Source organism: Acipenser ruthenus, chromosome 26 (genome assembly GCF_902713425.1).
Source record: "Acipenser ruthenus chromosome 26, fAciRut3.2 maternal haplotype, whole genome shotgun sequence".
Taxonomy (NCBI): Eukaryota; Metazoa; Chordata; class Actinopteri; order Acipenseriformes; family Acipenseridae; genus Acipenser; species Acipenser ruthenus.
Window position 1 is genome coordinate 2438180 of NC_081214.1, and position 20165 is coordinate 2458344.

Consider the following 20165-nt stretch of genomic DNA (forward strand, 5'->3'; position numbering starts at 1 on the left):
CTTTTTGTTTTGGCTTTAGTTTTTTTTTTTTTTTGGCTCGTTAGCTCATGAACAGTCGAGATACAAAATACTGTTCTGTGGGTTCGTCATACTTCTAAAACATAAATAGCACAGTGAAACGCCAAGGCACTAGGGCAGATACAAGTTGTTTTGAATCTTATTAAGATTCAGCTTTGGCTTCGTGTTATAGAGCGCTCACTAGCTGTCTTTGATTGCGGAGCTGCTGGTTTTTGTCTGTTTTTTTTTTTTAACTCGGTGAGAACCTGTCGATCGCCCGCAGCTCCCCTCCGGAGAGGTGGGAGGCCTGGCTCAGGACCTCCGATGCCTTTTCGTGGCCGAGGCCCAGGTGGGAGGCTGCGAACTTGCTGAGCGGGTAGAGACTCTCCATGGCTTTAGAGTCGGCGAGCAGGTGCTGGGAGGCGTGGACCAGGATTTCCGAGGCCCTCTCCTGCTTCAGCCCCAGGGGGTCGGCGTACTTGCTGAGCGGGTAGATGCCTTCCATGAACTCCACCTTGGTCTTGCCATCGAGCCCCACGCCTCCTCCCCCAGCGCTGTGCATCTTCATGTGGCTGATGAGGTTCCTCTGCTGGGCGAACTTGCCCCCACAGACCTGGCACTCGTATGGCTTCTCTCCAGAGTGGATGCGCATGTGCTCCGTGAGCCGGTACTGCCGCGTGAAGCGCATGCCGCAGGAGTCGCATGCGAAGGGCTTGAGGCCCAGGTGGCTGCGCATGTGGCGCGTCATGGTGCCCCGTTGCGTGAACTTCTTGCCGCAGATGCTGCACGGGTAGGGCCGGGTGAGCCAGTGCGTCTTCTCGTGCTGCCGCAGCGTGGCCGGGTCCTTGTAGGACTTCTCACAGCTGGCGCAGCGGTACGGGCGGATCATCTCCCCCGGCAGGCCTGGGCTGGGTTTGTCCAGGTAGCCGCCACCCAGGCTGTTGTTGGCACCGACACCCCCGAGCTCCCCGCCCGAGTCCTTGCTGTACAGCTCCTCCTCGGTGTGGGCCTCCACGTGGGCGTTGAGCTGCTCCGAGCTGGGGAAGCCCTTGCCGCAGGGGATGCACACGTACAGGTTGTCCCCGAAGGATTCCGGCTCGTAGGCCAGGTGGAAGCGGTCTGCGTTCCCCGGGGGGGAGGGTCCGTCGCTGCTGCCCGTCTCCTCACTCGTCCCGCTCTTGTCGTCCTCCGCGTCGCACCCCAGGGAGGCTGGGTAGCGGCCCCCTGCCGGGGCGTGCTGGGAAGGGAGCGAGCCCTCGGATTTCCTGTCCTCAGATCCTCCTATTGTGTTTTGGGGGTCCTTCTCTCGCTCGCAGTCCTCCTCGTCCTCGGGGTACCCCGAAAGCTGCTCGTGCTTCATCCAGCGGTAAACCCCACCCCCTCTCTCGGGAACTTCCTGCCCTGGCTCAGGCTGCCCGTGGAGGTCAGATCTGGGACTGAGGGTGCCCCCTAATGGTTCCTGATTGTGGGAGTGCGGTTGGGGGGTCAGGGAGGAGGAGGGGTGGGGGTGGGTTAGCTGAGACAAAGGATGGTCGTCTGTCTCCATGCCGTTGTGGAAGTGCTGGCTCTGCTCTTTCCTGGTATAGTGGCCGCCGTTGGTGTCGAGCAGAGTGGGGAGAGGGCTCTCGCGGCCGGAGCCTAACTGCTGGGGGTCGACCCTGTTCTCGTGGCCACCGTCTTGGTGGTGGTGATGGTGGTGGTGATGGGAAGAGGGCTGGGATTGAGAGCTTGGGCTCTTTTTGGTCAAGTCCAAGCCGTATATCGGCGAGCAGTCCCTCTCGGAGAGCCGGATCCCTTGCTGGTGCTGGTGCTGGTGCTGGTAGACATGATTGCCCTGAGAGGAGGGGGCGTAAAGCTCCCCTGTGTGAGTGGTCAAGGGGTGAGGGAGCACGGCTTCGATGGGAGGCATTTTAAGGGGGTTCCTTGGAGGGTCCCCTGCCCCAGAGAAGCAGGACTGGATGACGGGGGTCGAGGTCCGAACCCCGCCGCCCCCCCGCGTCATTTTCCCGTACAGGGAGAAGGTGGCGGAGCGGAAGTGGCCGTACTTCCCGTTGCGCTTCTGCTTCTTCTTGCACAGAGCCACCAGGTCCAGGAGCTGCAGGTAGCTGGCCGCAGCCAGCACCGCCCCCAGGTTCTGCTCGGTGGCCTGGTCCCCCTCGTTCAGCCGGCCGGTGTAGATGTAATCCAGGATGATGCGGAATATCCCGGGGCTCACCATCTCGTGGTCCAGGTTGATGAGGTTGTCGTGGACCACCAGGGACTTCAGGTAGATGCTGCTGGCGGCCAGGACGTTCTTGTGAGCCCGGAAGAGGGCGTTCTGCACCACGATGATGACATCGCACAGGAAGCCTTTAGTCCGCTGGTTGTTGAGTTGCAGGAGCAGGTGTCTAGCGTGACTCGGGACCTCCATAGCATCCAGCATTGTCGTCAGCCCTCCACCTGTCCGCAACAAGACGAAAACAACAACACAAGCAATTAAAACAATTTTCAACCAGATTAAGGCATTTCCTGCAGACAGACGTTTAGGATTTCTGCCTACTTCAGTGTAATATGCTCCCCCTTGAAAGTATGAACACCCTTGAAAAGTAGATGTCTATCTCAAGGGTTCAGTCCTGGTTAAATAAATAAATCTGAATTTGAAATTTGCTAGGCGGAAAGCACTTAGGTTCCTACAGCCACAGTAATACAGGCTACAAAATTATAGTTTACAGAAATTGGCCCATTTTCTCACACTTTTGCAGTTGGATTAGTTGAGAAACCGGCTAGTGTTTTGCAACTCAAACCGGAGAAAAGGCAAACAATGGAAATACAGAAGTGCACAGCACAAGTCAAAAATGTCAAATTAGTTCTTGGTAGTAAGCGAAGAATGGGCAAGAATTTTACAACGGATTGGCACTTTTGCAGACGATCAAAGAGGCCAAGGACTGGATAGGCAAGGAGAGACCCTGTCACCCCAAGACAAAACAATGAAAAACCTGGCAAGCGACGCCAGAACCTCTCTGCAGAGAAATTTCTCTCTTTTGGTTTTTCAAATGCAGTTCTTTATGACTGCATCTGGACTAAATATAGCAGCCATGTTACGTGCAACAGTATCGCCCAACTCAAAGTGTAGCGATGAACAGGTGACAATTTCATATGAGGAAAGAAAGGACAGTACAGGGGAATCCCGGTGTATGCAACTTATGCAGATCTTTGCATTTTGTGGACGGCACGGTTGCGTTTATACAGTTATGGTCCAATGAAAAATAAATAAGCCATTGTGGGGCGTTTGCTTTGTAATTTTTGGAGGACATTTTTTCTTATTGAATGTGGCATCACTTTTTTTTTTTTGCTCAGATTTCCTATGTAGTTTACAGGCTGTCCCACGAGATGGTCTGGATGGACACCGCGTCGCTTACGGAATGTTGGCGTGCTGGAAACGGAAGGCTTGGAACAAAATTAAAAAATCTATCTTAGCATTATTGGAACATCTAGACATGAAAACACTAGAATAGCAGGGCAGCTGCACTGTGGAGTGAGTATTCAATTACAGCACAGGGCTGGAAGTACACACATTTATACAATAACTGTAAAGCACTTCTTTCGTATTGAGTCCTACAGCATGGATCTGTTTATATTCCTGGTTCTGTTCATGCTTCCTCCCTCCCTCCCATTACTGACTTTGAATAACAAGCTGGCCATGCTAAATGCTGTCCTTTTGCAAATGCAGTGCACTGACAGCTAGATTTACAAACAGTGATATTCTGGCCTCATTCAGCGAACAAATGTTTGTGAAAAAGTTCTAGAATTTTGTTGGTCTTCAGTCAATACCGTAAACGGTCTCAAAGCTTAGAAATAATTTTTTAAAAAAGCAGTCAAGTAAATGTTTTAGAATAAAACTTAAACTGTAGTCCAGTGTATGAACATTTTAGTTTTATTGTTGGTTTGTTTGGTATGTTTTTGCAAAACATTCATGAGTCAGATTATGGACTGTGGATGAATTACCATCAATCTAACATCAAAAGTTCCAGTCAAGCAAATACAACCGCTTTTAAAAGACACCTCGTCAGAATGTTGAATATTTCATGATCATTAAAAGCTCACAAAGGTTTCAGATAGCATGCTTATTTCAAAACAGGACTCAGAAAAAACAAAAGTGTAAATCATTTAAACAAATATTCTTTCACTTTGAATCAGCACGACTGCACGGTTCAATGCGTGCTGGTTTATTTAAGACCTCAGTTACGCAGGTGCTCCTGCTGCGCCCGGTATCTCTTTGATACTGTCGTAAACGTTATCAGAATCAATGCTAAACGTGGTCACGTTTTCATCTGAACACATTTCAAGCTGTGTCAGTTCAGAATTGTGAACGCCTGTTTCATCCCAGCACAACTGAAAACAAAGTTTTGTGAACCAGGCCCACAGTCACTAAGAGAGAAGCTGGGAGCACACATTCACCTAGTGAGACCCCCTAACCAGACTCCACTGTCAGTGTCCATACAGAAGGAAAGGGTGCTTCCACTGTGCAGGCTGAGGGCTCTACATACAGAGAAGAGAAATAAAAAGCAGCTCCTCTACGCATTCACACAACCAGGGCAGTTTCCTTCCCAGTATTTTAACCACCTTTTACGTGACTTGAGACATACACAAACGAAACTGCTAACGCACCAACTCCTCTCTGCTTTACCGGTTTAGATTCATGAGTAAAGCAATTCCAAGGTTTCAAATACGATAGAAATGAATGTGCCATAAAGGGTTTCCAGCTTTCATTCCTTTACACCTAAAGTTGAATTTAAAATGGAATTGAAATTGACAAACAGGACTTGTCCCCGACCCTGCCCATAATGTATCCCAAAAATATCATTTAAAAAAAAAATTAAATAAATAAAATATAGTCTTCTTAAATAAAGAATATCTCTGTCTGTTTGTTTAATATTTTGGACACCTAACTAATCACACTATACACTGTGTTGCTGCTTTACTCTTAAAAAAAAATAAAGTCACACTGGCATAAAACTAGAACTAGGACACATTTTAAATTCGAGAAGTAAATCAAACACTGCTTGAACTAATCCACCAGCCAGACAAAACGCATACCCTAAAAATGCCTTATAACATTTAAGATAGTTTTAATGGGTGCGCGCATGCATGCACATTAGGAAAGCATGCAAAAAATCTGCAGGTTGCAAAAGTTGATCCTGACCTGCTCCTGCAGAGCACGCGAGGAGCCCACGTGGACAAGCACACACCTGGACCAGCCCGAACTGAAGAGCGCTCGAGCTCCTCTACTTAACGGTCACATGTCTAACACCATAGCAACGGACGCAAAATTAACGGTAAGTTTACTGTACTAATAATTAAAGTAATTAACATAACTGCTAATTTAGATAATTAACAAGCAGAATTAAACAACAAAGATACCGTAATGACAGCATTGTTAATTAATAACGACACCACTAGGTCGTCTATCTTGAAATAGTTTATACAAGACTCAACGTGTTATTAATTTGTAAAGATTCATTTGTAGTAGCTGTAAACTTCATTTACAGTGCAGATTAATGGACCATAAAAAAAAATAAAAAAAAAATATCTGGTTGAGCTACTGGTAACAGCATTCACTAAAAAAAAAAAAAAAAAAAAAGTCCTGTTCTTTCAATATATATATATATATATATATATATATATATATATATATATATATTAAAAACAACAACGCCTACATATATCACCTGTATGTATATTTTATACTAACCAGTATTAACACAAAAGCTTGTCTTATGAATTAAGAAAGAAATTCAGTGATACTTTTGCTGAAAATCATTTTACACTCACTCACTCACTCACACAGGTACATACATACAGGCGTGCATGCATGCAGTGATACTGTAATAAAACTCCGCGTTTATAATGAAATCACCTGTGCAAGTCTGCGTTACCTGAGCCGCAGCTGCGACGCTTCCAGGCTGCCACACAGCACACTAGTGTCCCCCTCACTGACTCGCACTGCTGCCGGAGTGCGCAGCGCTCTGCCTCTCCCGCCGCTGTTTAGTCTGAGACCCTATGACCAGATTTGATGTCAATGCCAGCATTTATATTTCATCTTCTATTTGTGATTGGAGGGGGGTTCTGTGAGCCCCTCTGGGCACTTCATAAAAAAACAATGACATCACTTTTTCTGGCTTCTACCTACTACCTTTTATCAGATAAAGATTTATCAGATAAAAAACACCGCACCTGGGCTACTGAATATAGAACTCCGGATCTCCAGCAAGCAAGACTTTACTACTCGACCTCGACAGACTTTATATATTGTATTTAATTAACACATTTTCTAATATTAGTATTATTATAGTTGTTTTATTAAATGCATTTTCTTCAATGTTTTGTTGTTGCTATATATATATATATATATATATATATATATATATATATATATATATATATATATATATATATTATAGCCTATATATATTATATAGCTTATATATATATATATATTAGTGTGTGTGTGCAGACCTCGCTGCTCGCTTACACACAGTATTAAATGACTTGACAACCTGAATCCTCACCTCACGTTGCTGATCTGAGAGACTGAGAGTTGTGACTCGCACTGCCTTCGTGAGCGCCACGAGCTGAGATTCTCGAGCAGTCTTTTTCGTGCAGAGCCGCTTCTGCAATTTCGGTTTTGAAACCAGCTTTGTGATGCACTTGAAATGAGTTCTGGTGCACTGTGCCCACACCTGCTACACAGATGCACACGTTTCAAAAGCCATCCACAAAGGACCCATTTTCTGTATTCGCATGTGTGAGAATGATAAACGCACACTGACAAAATAATGTATTTCATGCACCCTCTGTGAACAGTTAAATACTTTCTGTGGGGAACCAATTAGACAAACTGACATCTTGCCACAGTGATCCTTTCAATTGATACCGATACTGTCTTCTTTAATTTAATTAATTGGGCAGTAAAATAACTGAGTAATTTACAATTTAATTAATGCTTGGATTTAATTAATGTTTATATATATATATATATATATATATATATATATATATATATATATATATAATATAATCTCATATCCTTCTTGCACAGCGACATTTCAACCCCCCTTATTAAAGATGTTTAAATGGCGCGTGCAATACGATATTGTCAGTCATTTGAAAGATTCATATGATTATTGTCGATACCGGGCTTTGCGAGTGAACGAGGAGGAAGTGGCAGACACGTCTCGTGCTGTTTGTTCTCTCTGTATACAGATCTTTACAGAGGCATCCAGCGAGATAAAGGTCTAGAGTCCAGTTACTATAATGACAGCATCTTCCATTTGCTGTACAGATAACAGTATTACTGTAAACCCTGCTAAACTATCACATTACCAACACCTGATAAAGAAAAACAAATATTCATTTTTTATCAATCCGTTTTATTATTATTATTATTATTATTATTATTATTATTATTATTATTATTATTATTATTATTATTATTATTATCTTGCATCGCTCTGGTTTTATATCAACTACATTCGATCCTCAAACTAAAACAAGGATATAATAAAAACTCTTTCTTCTTGACAATTTGCCACGTTGATGTTATTGATCCTGGTAATCCAGGTTCAGTCTATTAATATACTTGTATATCCTGTGTTTTCATTGCTCGACTGCAGGCTGTGAATCTTCTTGGACAGGGAATATAAAGACGAGAAATGAAAAACAAATGTCGTTTTACCTGCCATATTAAAACAATTGCATTCCATTTATAAACCAGGTGGGCCCGATTATTTCATTCAAGAACTGAAAAAGAATATTTTCTACAGCCTGCTGCGCGTGCCCCAGCTATTTTGAAGCAAGTGCAGAGTTCCAATCTCCGAGGATTGAACAATAAAGCATCTGTAAACAGGAAGCGGCAATGATATGATTGTTGGAGCAGTTTCTTGCTCCTCCTGTCCCATTCCACGGGGTGTATTCCTCTCCTGTGCTCTAGAAGCACGGGCCCTGTGTCTCTATATGCCTTGTGTTTCAACCTCCACAAGCATGTGTGGTGAGTGGGAGGGAATAGAACTTCAAACTCATTTCTCAGTAAATATCTTCATCTTTATAACAGTGCTTAGAAAGATAGTACACCACGAGACGCGCTCCACGGGGCAGCTGTAGCTGCAGAAACAACAGTGCTGCAATTCTGAGATCTGCAAATACGTGTGTGTGTGTGTGTGTGTGTGTGTGTGTGTGTGTATTATGACGGATTTCACTTTGGAGAGGGAGATTTGGGGGTGAAATCTTGGATCTGTAAATCAGCAACAGAAAAAGACGTGCCAGCTGACCTGTTGTCTTTTTAGTTTTTGTCTCCAAGTTCCTAAGTGTGAAAGTAAGTTGTGTGTTTTAAGTGCACAGTGCTGTATATGTGTTAGAATCACAAATACTGTCACTGCGCTGTATGCAATATTACCTAGTCACATGGGTCATTTGGAGTGTTTGTACACCACAACTAAAACACGTTTTCCTGTTAAATCTAAAGCAAGACTTATTTTATAAGGTGTTATGCTTTGTGCGTTTCTATTTAGGCGCGCCTGTTCACACTGTGCCCGCCATACCCAACACTTTCAGGTTGGGGTTTTTTATTTTTTTTTATTTACTGTATTATTTTTTTTTTTTTAGAGCTTGCATGCAGCTTTGCAAATTAAAAAAAAACTTAAGTGTATTAAAAGAACATGTTTTCCACATACGGGACACAATTATCAATTTAATGGCAAATTATCACCCGATAAAACTGAGCGCCTCTAGCCGTTCATCTACAGCAAGTTATACAGAACATCTTGATATTTTGTGAATGGCATATAAAAAGGCACTTGAGCATGAAACCCTGTTTAATGAAAACCACTCGGGCTTCTGACAATAGAGGGGGAGGTGGTGTACATTTTGATATGCCTGGAGTCATATTTCTTTAGGTTGTATATGTTTGTTATAGACGTTAGAACTGAAAACGTTTACGCCTACGGTTTTTAAAGCAAGGTTTTAAAACAAAATCACATAGTCGCGTTGAGCTTTTTTTTTTTTTTCAGTTCTGCTTGCATGCACCATTTCTGTGGACACGCACATCCGAGCCATTCTTTTACTCTTCTTTCACAGTCCAAAAAGCAAGCAGTCGATGCCTGTGTCCGCAGCACACACACACACACACACACACTCATACACACGCTCGCACACACGTTGCGTTGTTTGGAGCCGCTGAAGGAGAGAGCTTCCAGCACAGACTCTACGCCGTGCGCTTACCTCCAGACCCCTGGATCTCCATTCATAAATCGAGCTGGAGGAATGTTCCCCGAGCCAGCAGGTTAAGTTTACAGTCTTGACGGCACGTTACTGAAAGCTGCTTTAAATAGGCACACACTTACAACAAATACACTTTGCTGAACTACTAATAATATAAAACTGTTGTGAGCAGTGATAAGTTACCATGCATCTTTTTTATAACATAATTAAAAATGTTATTGCGCCCACATTAATCTTTTTAACATCATATTTTCATTAAGTGTGCGTTTTTTATATTATTTTAAAAACACAATTAACTGCATATAATTATCTAAAACAGAATGTAATCTAATTTAACAGATGCCTTCTGTCAAACCATCAAGTCGTAATAGGAATTTGTAGTTTGCAATAATAATAATAATAATAATAATAATAATAATAATAAAATAAATGCAATTTTACATTTGGTGTTAGAATATATATATATATATATATATATATATATATATATATATATATATATATATATATATAATGTTTTAATAATTTTATCCATCGAGTTTATGGTTTTCTACGGGTTTTGCAGTTGTCGTTTGTTAAGCTAACAGAGCCGCATAATGCTGATTAGAATATGAAACACGACTGACTTCCTCATGCAAGTATATTTGTAAAGAAAATGAATTTCGATTACTGTAACATTTATTTACAGTAAGATCTAAGTGGTTGTGTTCACTGTCGTCGCTTCGCAAAGCCGGCACCCTCCTGTATGGGTTCCCCGCACCGTGAAACATGCCAGTTATAACAAGGCATACAAGAAAAGACAATTCTGTGAGTCGATACACAACAATACATACACGGTTAGATCACTTTGCTTTTCGTTTGCATGTCCCTCGTTGCATACTTGTCTTTTCATGTCCCCTCGGCTGTGCACGTTTGGTTTCGCAACAGAAACTCACACCCTGAGGCTTTTGAGTTAAACAAGAAAAAAAATGAAGAACGTCAGCAACTATAAACCCCAAACTAAAGCAACTGAAGCCCCGACACTGCCCTGTCCAGATGTGACAATCTTAACAAGCAACGACACCACGCAAGACATGCCACAGAACCGACTCCCAAACATCTAAAACATACCATCTGCACTAATACTGGGACCGAGGACAGTTAAACCGACACCAAATACACGACTCCGTTCAAACTCAAAAAAAGAAATCAAATCAAGCAAGGCCACGCTGACTTCAAATGCTTCATCACATATGTACAGTACTGCATCCTTCTGTTTACTGCTGCAACACATTGAGTATCTCCGTTGAAACAGTATCAGTGTATATATATATATATATCATGCAATAAAGCGATGACATGAAAGAGCGAAAAGATATTGACAAATATGTGTGTGTGTATAATATATATATATATATATATATATATATATATATATATATATATATATATATATATAATGTGTATAATATATATATATATATATATATATATATATATATATATATATATATATATATATATATGTATAATTATATATATATATATATATATAATATATATGTAATTATACACACACAGGTTTTCACAAACGAAAACTACTTAATAAAATGAATATTGTGTAGCATTGCCTGACTCTTAGACGTGTCTTACTGTTCACCATCCAAATTACTGCACAAGGCAGAACAGTATATTACCCAACCTCATCATCTTAGTAAAGAAAGAAAAAAAGTGCAAGTACAAAACTTCACAACTTAACGTAATGCACATAAACAAAGACTTTCTGTGAAAAAGCATTCAACATTATACAAGACATACCCTCAATAAATCAACAGCGCTCATGAACGTTCCGTGCATTATTTTTTAGTTTTTAATTTGGTGTGTATTATTGGTATTATTGTTGCTGTGACTGCTGCTGGTGTTAATAATGTACAGAACAGTATATAATCAGATTATATAGATTAACGTTACCTGGATGCCCAGTTTCTTCTGCCATCCGCTTTAGGTCTGGCTGAATGATCATCTCAGAAGTGTTCTGGAGTCTCATTTCTGACGTATCAACTTCAAACTGCCAGCCTCCCAAAAATCCATGCCAGCGTTTCTCAGTCTCTCGCCAACTCTTTTTATTATTAATTGCTATGGGTTTTTTTACTCTCTCTCTCGGTCTCTCTCTCTCTTTCTCGCCCCCTCCTGTAAAATACGTGCTGAGTCCAGCATCAGTTTCCTTTATTATTATAATTTTTTTATTTTTGTAATTTCCTCGGCTATTTTTGTATGGCAGTACGAACGCGCACGGAGATAAAGCGCTCTCTCTGCGATGTTTTTAGCGCCCCATGTGATGTCAGTCTATATTAAAACTAAAAGGTAAAACCGAGGGCAGAAACTTCGAGTGACCCCAACTTGAACCTTGCACACATCACAGCCTCATCTTAAAGAGACAGAGGCCATATTTTATATATTACACGTCACTGCACAGTTTGCATGCCTCTCCACTCTGTGTACGGAAGGTGTTCTGCTCAAGCAGGGCGCAGGGTCCTCCGCCGGCCCTACAAGTTTGTAAAGCACCCGGTGGCCTCCGGGAGCTTTTTCTTCTGTAGCTTCTATCGTTTTTACGCTATTGTTTTATATTTCGGTTTGTTTTCTCTTGCCAGTGTGGATGGCTTATCAGGAAAGTGTGTAAGAAATCATCTAGTGCTTCCCCGGACGAGGACTGCCTGTCTGTCCACTGTTCCTAAATCATCTTGATTATTAAAGCGGAGAAGCAAACAGCGCCCGCTAATGCTGCAATAAAAGCTCTGATTTACGAGCGAGGACTTGTTATTTCTGACAGCGCGGTGACACCCACCTCAACAGCACGGTGCGTGTTCTAGAATCATTCTGAGAGAACAATACAGGTTCCATCGAACGTCCAGGGACCGCGCACACTGCGCATGTTTATAACCCCCCCTCTGTCTACATATAAACCTACTATTGATTTGAATGTCTTAGTGTGTCTATTTGTGTCAACCCTTCTGAAGACTAAGAAGGATCTCAATAATTCACTTTTTGTTGGTAATCAATAATTCTGAAAGCGCCTTTCAAAGCAACACTCTATACCGTGCCTGTAATAATGCACCGCGTTACCTCTCACCCTGACTGTCAGGTATGGGCTATGGTTTGGCACGGAGGAATGTATAAAGGGTGGTTACAGTAACACACACAGATTGTCTCCCGTCCTTGCTGGAACACAACCTGTGTTAATTTGGCATTTTTAGACGAGTAAGTACAGCGCCCCATCCTAATATTCTCTATTTGAATTACCCCCAGACCTGACCTTTACCTTATCATTGTCTAGTTATCCGTGCTGACCTAGAAAAACCACAGCTTGCAAGTACTGTAATTGAAAGCTGTCGATAGTCTTAGTTTCAAGACCCGTATAAAAGTAGGTTACTATGAGTATACGAGTTTGCCAACGGAAACCGCTCTTCGGTTCACCGTGCAGCGGCAGACACAGCGAGCAGAAAGCAAAACGAGGCGAGAGGGGAGCATGAACCAACTCGAATGGCGTGTGCAGTCATCTGGATCAAACCTGATTGCTGTGCGCACACGCGCGCGCGTCTCTTTAACTTCTCCTAGTGAGCGTGTTAACATCTTCCACCAGATTTGTTTTCACGCCTTTTTCTTTCACACGCTGACGCAGCCTTCTCGTTACAACCTTGTTAAATGATTGCACTAATGCATGGGATGGGGGCATGTCTTATAGAAATGGGCTCCCGGCTGCATTTGCCTTTATTTCAGTTGCCATTTTTTCTAACACCTGAAGGGGGAAGCCCACAAGTTGTGGATTTCTTCATGTACTTGGGTAGACTCTGATCTGTTTGCACTACCAGGTTATAGATAAATCTATTTACCTTTATTACATAATTATTTCCAGTAACGTGCCTATATATCCTTAAATTACAAAACAAATACACACACAAAAATTAAATAAATAAATAAATAAATAGCCTATAGTATTTCTTAACAAATATATCACATTATTAGACGTTATATTAATCATATTTACAACTTGCAGGTGACACGGTGGCACAAAGGTGTGACTAAACCGTGCAGAGCCAGCGGCAGAGTGCCGGGGTCACTCAAACAGAGTCCGTTTCACATGGGTTCACTCCGCCAGACACTACCTCGGCTCACATCACGTGTGAGCATGTACCGGAGCAGGCAGAGAGGACTCTACAATAACCATCACAGAATCAGAATGCGCGTTTCCAGGAACACATTAGTATTTTCACTATGAACTGCGAAGAAACGCGTCACACGGGTATTCCGAGATTTGACATCACAGCGCAACGTGTCTCGCGTAGATACCGAAACGTTATGAGAACATCGCAATACGTTTATATCCTGCATACTCATAAAGTTATCAGATAATACACCGTGGGATATATTACTGGCAAAATATTTTCTTTTTGTTTATAATAATAATAATAATAATAATAATAATAATAATAATAATATTTTTAAACATGTTTTCACGTCACATCGCCTTTTCTCTTTGTAGTTTACAGACGGATCATTTTGGATAATTTTTCTGTTAATTACTGGAATGGAATAAAAAAAAAAACCTCGCAGTTATCTGTTTTTCATCTTAATTGGATAACAGAATCAGTTCTGTTGTTTATTTTTTGAATGTTTCTCAGCTCCCTCCGACGTCACTCGCTCGAAGTTCCAACTACATTGGATTCGCCTGTTCTGTTAAACTCGCCAGTGGAATCTGAGAGATCCGCTGATAGCAGACGGACGCGCTTTCCAGATGCGATGTGAGAACTCGAGGCAGCTTCGTTTCCCTTGACGCGAGCGTCGTCCAAACACGCTCTGGATGCTGCCAGAATTGGACGGCTTGAGCACCGCACATGCTTTACACAAGTAGTTCTGGAACCAGTGCTCCAAGATCACCAAGCGACAGTTCTCCCACACCCACCTGGGAGTCATGTCTGAGTCCCTGCTCCGGTTGTAGGTGCTCTTCCCTCGGCTTTACCGTCCAGATTTCACCGGTCCTTTGCTTTCCTTGGTTGCTCCTGGATCTCAGTCTTCCCTTCTCCTTTCTCCCTAATCCTGATTCCTGACGTGCAGACCTTGCAAACTTCACTTGACTCATGTATTCCTGTATGGAACAAACCGGGGGGGCATGGCGCACACTGCGCAGCGACACCGCCACCTAGAGGATCCCAGCTTGCCTGCCACGAAACTACAAGTAGACTCGGTCAAACCGTTCCAGAACGGTTCAAGTGTTCTCCACAATTCTAGAACGGGTTGCGCATGCCTCCTGAACAATTCTAGAACGTGTTAGAATCTGCGCACAACACGATACATTCTACATTTTCTTTTCTTTTTTATGTATAAATGTAGAATACTACGATTACAACAACTACTACTAAAAATAATAATACTATGGACCAGATTAAACCTGTAGTGTAAACCTATATGTTTTTCAAAGAGAGGGTGACTTCTCTGTTTCCAATCTGCTTATCTGTACCACTGGCACTAATCATGGGAGAGATAAGCGTCTTGCTCAATTAAGAGCAATGAAACGTGCCATTAAGCAAACACGAATAGTAATAGAATGCAACACAATCTTTATTGTTCTTATTCAGATATCCGACACAAAACGGTATTAACAGGCAGTACATCCAAATTATTATTATTATTATTATTATTATTATTATTATTATTATTATTATTATTATTATTATTATTATTATTATTATTTAGTAAATATTCAAAACATTAATGACCTTTCAAACGAACTTGTTTGTATTGTATTATTTTAATTCAGTGTTTAAACTGTACACTCTACAGGACCTTTTACCTATAATAGTCAGCCATGTGGTAACAAACGGCCTATTTTCAAAATATCACGTCCTAACTACACACATTGGGATGCACCTTTATCGAATCTATCAAATCCGTTTGAGTCAATGGAGCAAGCTGTTCATGTAGTTTGTTATATAGTTTTCTAGGCCTGCTTGGATTATAAACGGATTCCAAATGAGGTCAGTGTCGTTTCTTTATCAGACTTCACACACACAGCTGTGAACATTTGTATTTATCTGTGTATTTATTTTTTACATGTACGTCACTAAGAAACTCAGTTACATTAGAAATCATTTCAGACCCTTCCTTTGCGTTTTTGATCTTTTATTAAAATAGCTGTAACCCTTTAAAATGTAAGAAGATGTGTGTGTTTTTTTTTTTTTTTTGTATTATCTGGACAATATAATTACTATTAAATATATTGTATATAACTGTAGGAAAACATTAGGAACAAAACACAAACCCCACAGAACTAAATGAATCCATGCACTGATGTGTGGTCCTGCAAAGAGTTTTTGCACAAGGCTGGCGAGCTAGGTGGAGGTGTGCGTGTATCGCTGCGCTGGAGGTGTTCTGTGTTTCAATCGCATCAAATCTTCACCCACATACTGTACATAGCTTTGCACAGAAGAAACACAGCACGTTCGAGGAGGTCATTATTTTGCATATCTGTACTGTTATATTAGCCATATTTCCCAATACAGCTGGACATGATTTGATTGAGACTAAGGGGAAAAAAATAACTAGACTGAATAGACAGATAGCAAACCTATTGCGTTCATAATTATATTACTAGACTGTATCGACTTGAACAGGATCATAATTTTTTATTAAACCCCGTTCTCTCTTTATAATCGTACAATTAATATATATATATATATATATATATATATATATATATATATATATATATATATATATATATATATATATAGATAGATAAAAAAAACCTGTTGTGTGTGGAATATTCGTCCGACAAAAAGCCCGATGTTGAACCGACACCGCGGGGATGCTCAGCTGATGCGCTATCAGTGCACTATACGCACTGCTGTTATGTCCTGTAGATACAAATGGTTTAATCCTGGTTTGTTACATTTGATCTCATATTGTATTCTAGCAGCATTTGCACTTGCTGTAAACTGCACTGTAGTTAAATCTTGTTTTTGCACTGTAACCTTGTACTGCCCTGTAACACCTGTAAGGTCACCTGGGGTTAAGGCGTCTGCCTAATAATAATAATAATAATAATAATAATAATAATAATAATAATAATGCATTGCAGTGTTACAACACCACACAGCCGTTGCTTTCATTTCCTGTCGCAGTTAGTAATTGTAAACTGTTTAAGAATGAAATATCTTGCATCTTATATCCACAGGTTATAATCACGTTATAGTATTTATATGCTTTACACGATGCGTCTAAGCATAGTCTAAAACGATACAGAATAAACACTGTGTTTGCATGCGTTCCATAAGATGTTTCATTCTTATATAGTGTGCGTTATGTTTCCACTACCAGCAGTGCACCAGCACTGTGCCATATACAGGCTACAACGAAACAAATATGTTGCACCAGTTTGTAGGAATTAATAAGCTTGTGCGTGCATTTTACACGGTGTGTCTATTTCCAGTTTTGAAACCAGTAAAGTTTGTTTGATTATTATTCTTTTTAAATGTATTTAATTTTGTCTGCTTTTTAATTTAATGTAGTTTTAAAAAAATGTTCTATTTCTACGTTATACAAAAACTGCTGTACTGGGATGCAGTTTATAATATTAAAGCTTTTTAAACGATTTTATTTATCTCCTGTACGAATAATATCTAATTATTCATATTCTGAATGCCATATTTTATGCAAATGAGCGAAACGAAAAAAAAATTCCATATGAACAAAATAATAATAACAATGTTTGAGTAAAACACCCTGCATTGACGTTGAGCCGAGCTGGCACCTCCACGGAGAGTGCGGGAGTCTGGCACAGCGCTGTGTCAGTCCGTCGCTAAGGAACAAACTGGGGATTGCTTACCTAGAAACATCCGCTCCATTAGCGCGGCGGTCTTTCCGACAAAGCTTGACCTCAGTCCAGCAGCACGTCTCAAACACAAACCTTCCCGAGGTCTTGTTCTGTAAAACATTGATATATAATGTCATTCATCAGTCATACATATTTCCAGCTGGCTTTCACTTCCCCGTTTCTCACAGTTTTAATGTGTTATCTTAAAGCCCCCCACGGCCAGAGTGGTAGGCAGAACTCGCGTACCAGAAGTACCATAGGGAACGAGGTAACGGTGCGCTGTTTCACGGGTCAAGAAGCCTTAGTTGTACTTTATTATTATTATTATTATTTATTTCTTAGCAGACGCCCTTATCCAGGGCGATTTACAATTGTTACAAGATATCACATTATACATTATTTCACATTATACAGATATCACATTATTTTTACATACAATTACCCATTTATACAGTTGGGTTTTTTACTGGAGCAATCTAGGTAAAGTACCTTGCTCAAGGGTACGACAGCAGTGTCCCCCACTGGGGATTGAATCCACAACCCCCCGGTTAAGAGTCCAGAGCCCTAACCACTACTCCACACTGCTGCCCACTTACTTTAAGTTTCTGCTTTAAAGTGTCTTGTCTCGCCTCTCTGCGTAACGGTGCAGTGCAGGCTACATCACACTCAAACTCTGTCTTGTACCAGTCTGAACTGGCGCTTATGGTAACAAATTCATTTCCAAAACTCGTTTGACATCACTCCGGATTATTTAAATATCCGCCCGCTACAGTCCTAATAACTCGCGCAATTACAGCGTTTACTCGACAGCGTTTACCCGCTCATGGTTGGAATGAGCCGGGCCCTTGCACCTGTCTGCAATCAGTGACCACGCTCTGCTATTTGCCATTACAACCCCATTGTGCCTGCCCTGCTCCCTGCATTGAAAATGTGCCGTTTTAAATACTGCATGTTTATGAGCTCAAGCTTTAACGATGTACTGCTGCTTGTAGAGTTTGTATAGACGCATAGGTAACCCTTTGTTTTTTTAATCCTCGCTGGTGGTGAGCCATAATTGTTCATTTCATGGAGGACTTATCTGCATTATTATTATTATTATTATTATTATTATTATTATTATTATTATTATTATTATTATTATTATTATTATTATTATTAATTTCTTAGCAGACGACCTTATCCATGGCAACTTACAATTGTTACAAGATATCACATTATCTTCTACACATTATTTTTACATACAATTACCCATTTATACAGTTGGGTTTTTACTGGAGCAATCTAGGTAAGTACCTTGCTCAAGGGTACACAAGCAGTGTCCTCTACCTGAGATTGAACCCACAACCCTCCGGTCAAGAGTCCAGAGCCCTAACCACTACTCCACACTGCTGCCCATATTGGTACTAAATTGGATTGTACAGTACAATACAGTTCTACATTGGATTGTACAGTACAATACAGTTCTTTTTGACTATTCCCATATAACTTTGCATCATATGTAAAAAATACATATAAATTCTTGCTTGTTTTTATTAAATGAATCTTCAATTCTATACTTGTCATGAAGTGTAGTATTTCATTTATTTTACATGTCTTGTGTCCTCTACCTCCAGAAGATGGGGGCAGCTAATTACAAGTTAAACGTGCCAGCGACAAGGGGTCATCTTTCCTAATAGCGAAGTCTTGAAAGCGGATCTCATGGAAGTGGGCAGTAGTTTTTTCAATCCTCATGGAAACTCTGCATTGCAGATGCTTGGTTGCGCTCGTCGGGGGTTAAGGCTTGGGCCCCAGGTTGGAGCTGGTGTTAAGGCTGCCATGTGGGCTGGCTGACCGAGCCTAGCCCCAGTCTGGGACACACATGGCAAGCCGATCCTTTCCCATTAGCTGCAGGAGTGAGTGCTATTCCCCAGGCTCCCTGCATTCCACCCCCATACAGAGGTACACATGGCAGAGATGGAAAGAGCTGCCTTTTCTCCCTCTCAATCACTTCTCCGGCTTGACTTTTTCTGAAAACCATATGCTGTGACATCACAGGGACAGGAAGCAGGGCGAGAGAGGCTGCCATGTTCTCATAGTGATGTCATCAAACAGATGCATGCTTGGCGTGGGGGGGTGGTCACTCCCCCCTGGATAGCAGCGAGGTCAGAGACGGACGGGCAGCTTGTACAACAGCAATATATTGCTGTCCACTCCATCAGCGTTAGCCATTACAGCCAGGCCTGGCCCGGCCATACAATTCCCTCATCAGTACCCACAAGACCACAGTCATCTTTAACTACTAGGGCAACACTACTTCCCAGTCCCTCATGCCTAACCACTGAGCCACACAGCCTCCCTCAGCTCATAATAAATTATATATATATATATATATATATATATATATATATATATATATATATATATATATATATATATATATTTATTAAATATCTCTGAATCTTATTTATTTAATAACTGAGTTATGGTTAAACAGACAAAAAAATCATTACCCAGGCCTCCCATCTAGGAAACAGCCTGACCTCTCTCATTCTTGGGGATTAGTTACAATCTGTGAAACAGACCCTCAGTTTGCCTGCCTGTCTGCCTACCCCCCTGTCCTCCTCCACTCTCACTCGGTGAACTCATCAGCTCTATTGGGAGGTCTCGCCGCCCCCTTCTCTCCCTCTCTCTGAAGCCGCTTTAATTTTCCCTCCTGACCGAGAAAGCTTCCTGATTAATCGCAGAGGAGCAGCGCACCAGCCCAGCTGGCAGTGGATTCCAGGGAAAGGCAGCTGTGGTTTGGAATGGTTCGGGCCCTTGCCGCTCGCTCCCTGTCTCCATCCGAGGACCTCAGGCTTGGCAGAGCCCCAGGAAAGATTTGGGAGGGGTGGCGGGGGGCACTGGGGAACAGGCCCGGGTTCAATCAGAGGTGCTGCTGGAGGTCCTGTTGAGCAGACTGCAGGGACTTCAAAAGAGGAAGGAAAGACTTTTCTCCCAAATGAAAAGTGTAGGGCCACCAGACGAAACTTACCCCAGAAACTTCATTTTAAATTAAATTCACAATTCACATGCAGAGCAGCAAGTG

The 20165-nt window shown here is 41.7% G+C and overlaps 1 protein-coding gene across 2 annotated transcripts; it reads right to left on the reverse strand.

The window, feature by feature from the left end:
- Positions 1 to 201: 201 nt before the first annotated feature.
- On the reverse strand, positions 202 to 17210 carry LOC117429570 (hypermethylated in cancer 1 protein-like). 2 transcript variants are annotated; one of them, XM_059001414.1, is made up of 2 exons: positions 17114 to 17210; positions 202 to 2436 (listed from the first exon to the last, which is right to left on the reverse strand). In XM_059001414.1, the coding sequence occupies exons 1-2, from the start codon at positions 17130 to 17132 to the stop codon at positions 248 to 250; spliced, it is 2208 nt and encodes a 735-aa protein (XP_058857397.1). In that variant the 5' UTR covers positions 17133 to 17210; the 3' UTR covers positions 202 to 247. The 2 variants fall into 2 exon arrangements, with proteins under 2 accessions (XP_058857397.1, XP_033905120.3); XM_034049229.3 differs by lacking the exon at positions 17114 to 17210 and adding an exon at positions 11203 to 12555.
- Between the last annotated feature and the right edge of the window lie 2955 nt (positions 17211 to 20165).

Excerpts from the sequence above, each read along its gene's own strand:
- LOC117429570 (XM_034049229.3), bottom strand. The coding sequence starts at position 11,278 with ATGAGACTCCAGAACACTTCTGAGATGATCATTCAGCCAGACCTAAAG. Across the intron at positions 2,437-11,202 it reads AGAAGAAACTGGGCATCCAG|GTGGAGGGCTGACGACAATG; the intron begins GTAACGTTAATC and ends TGTTGCGGACAG.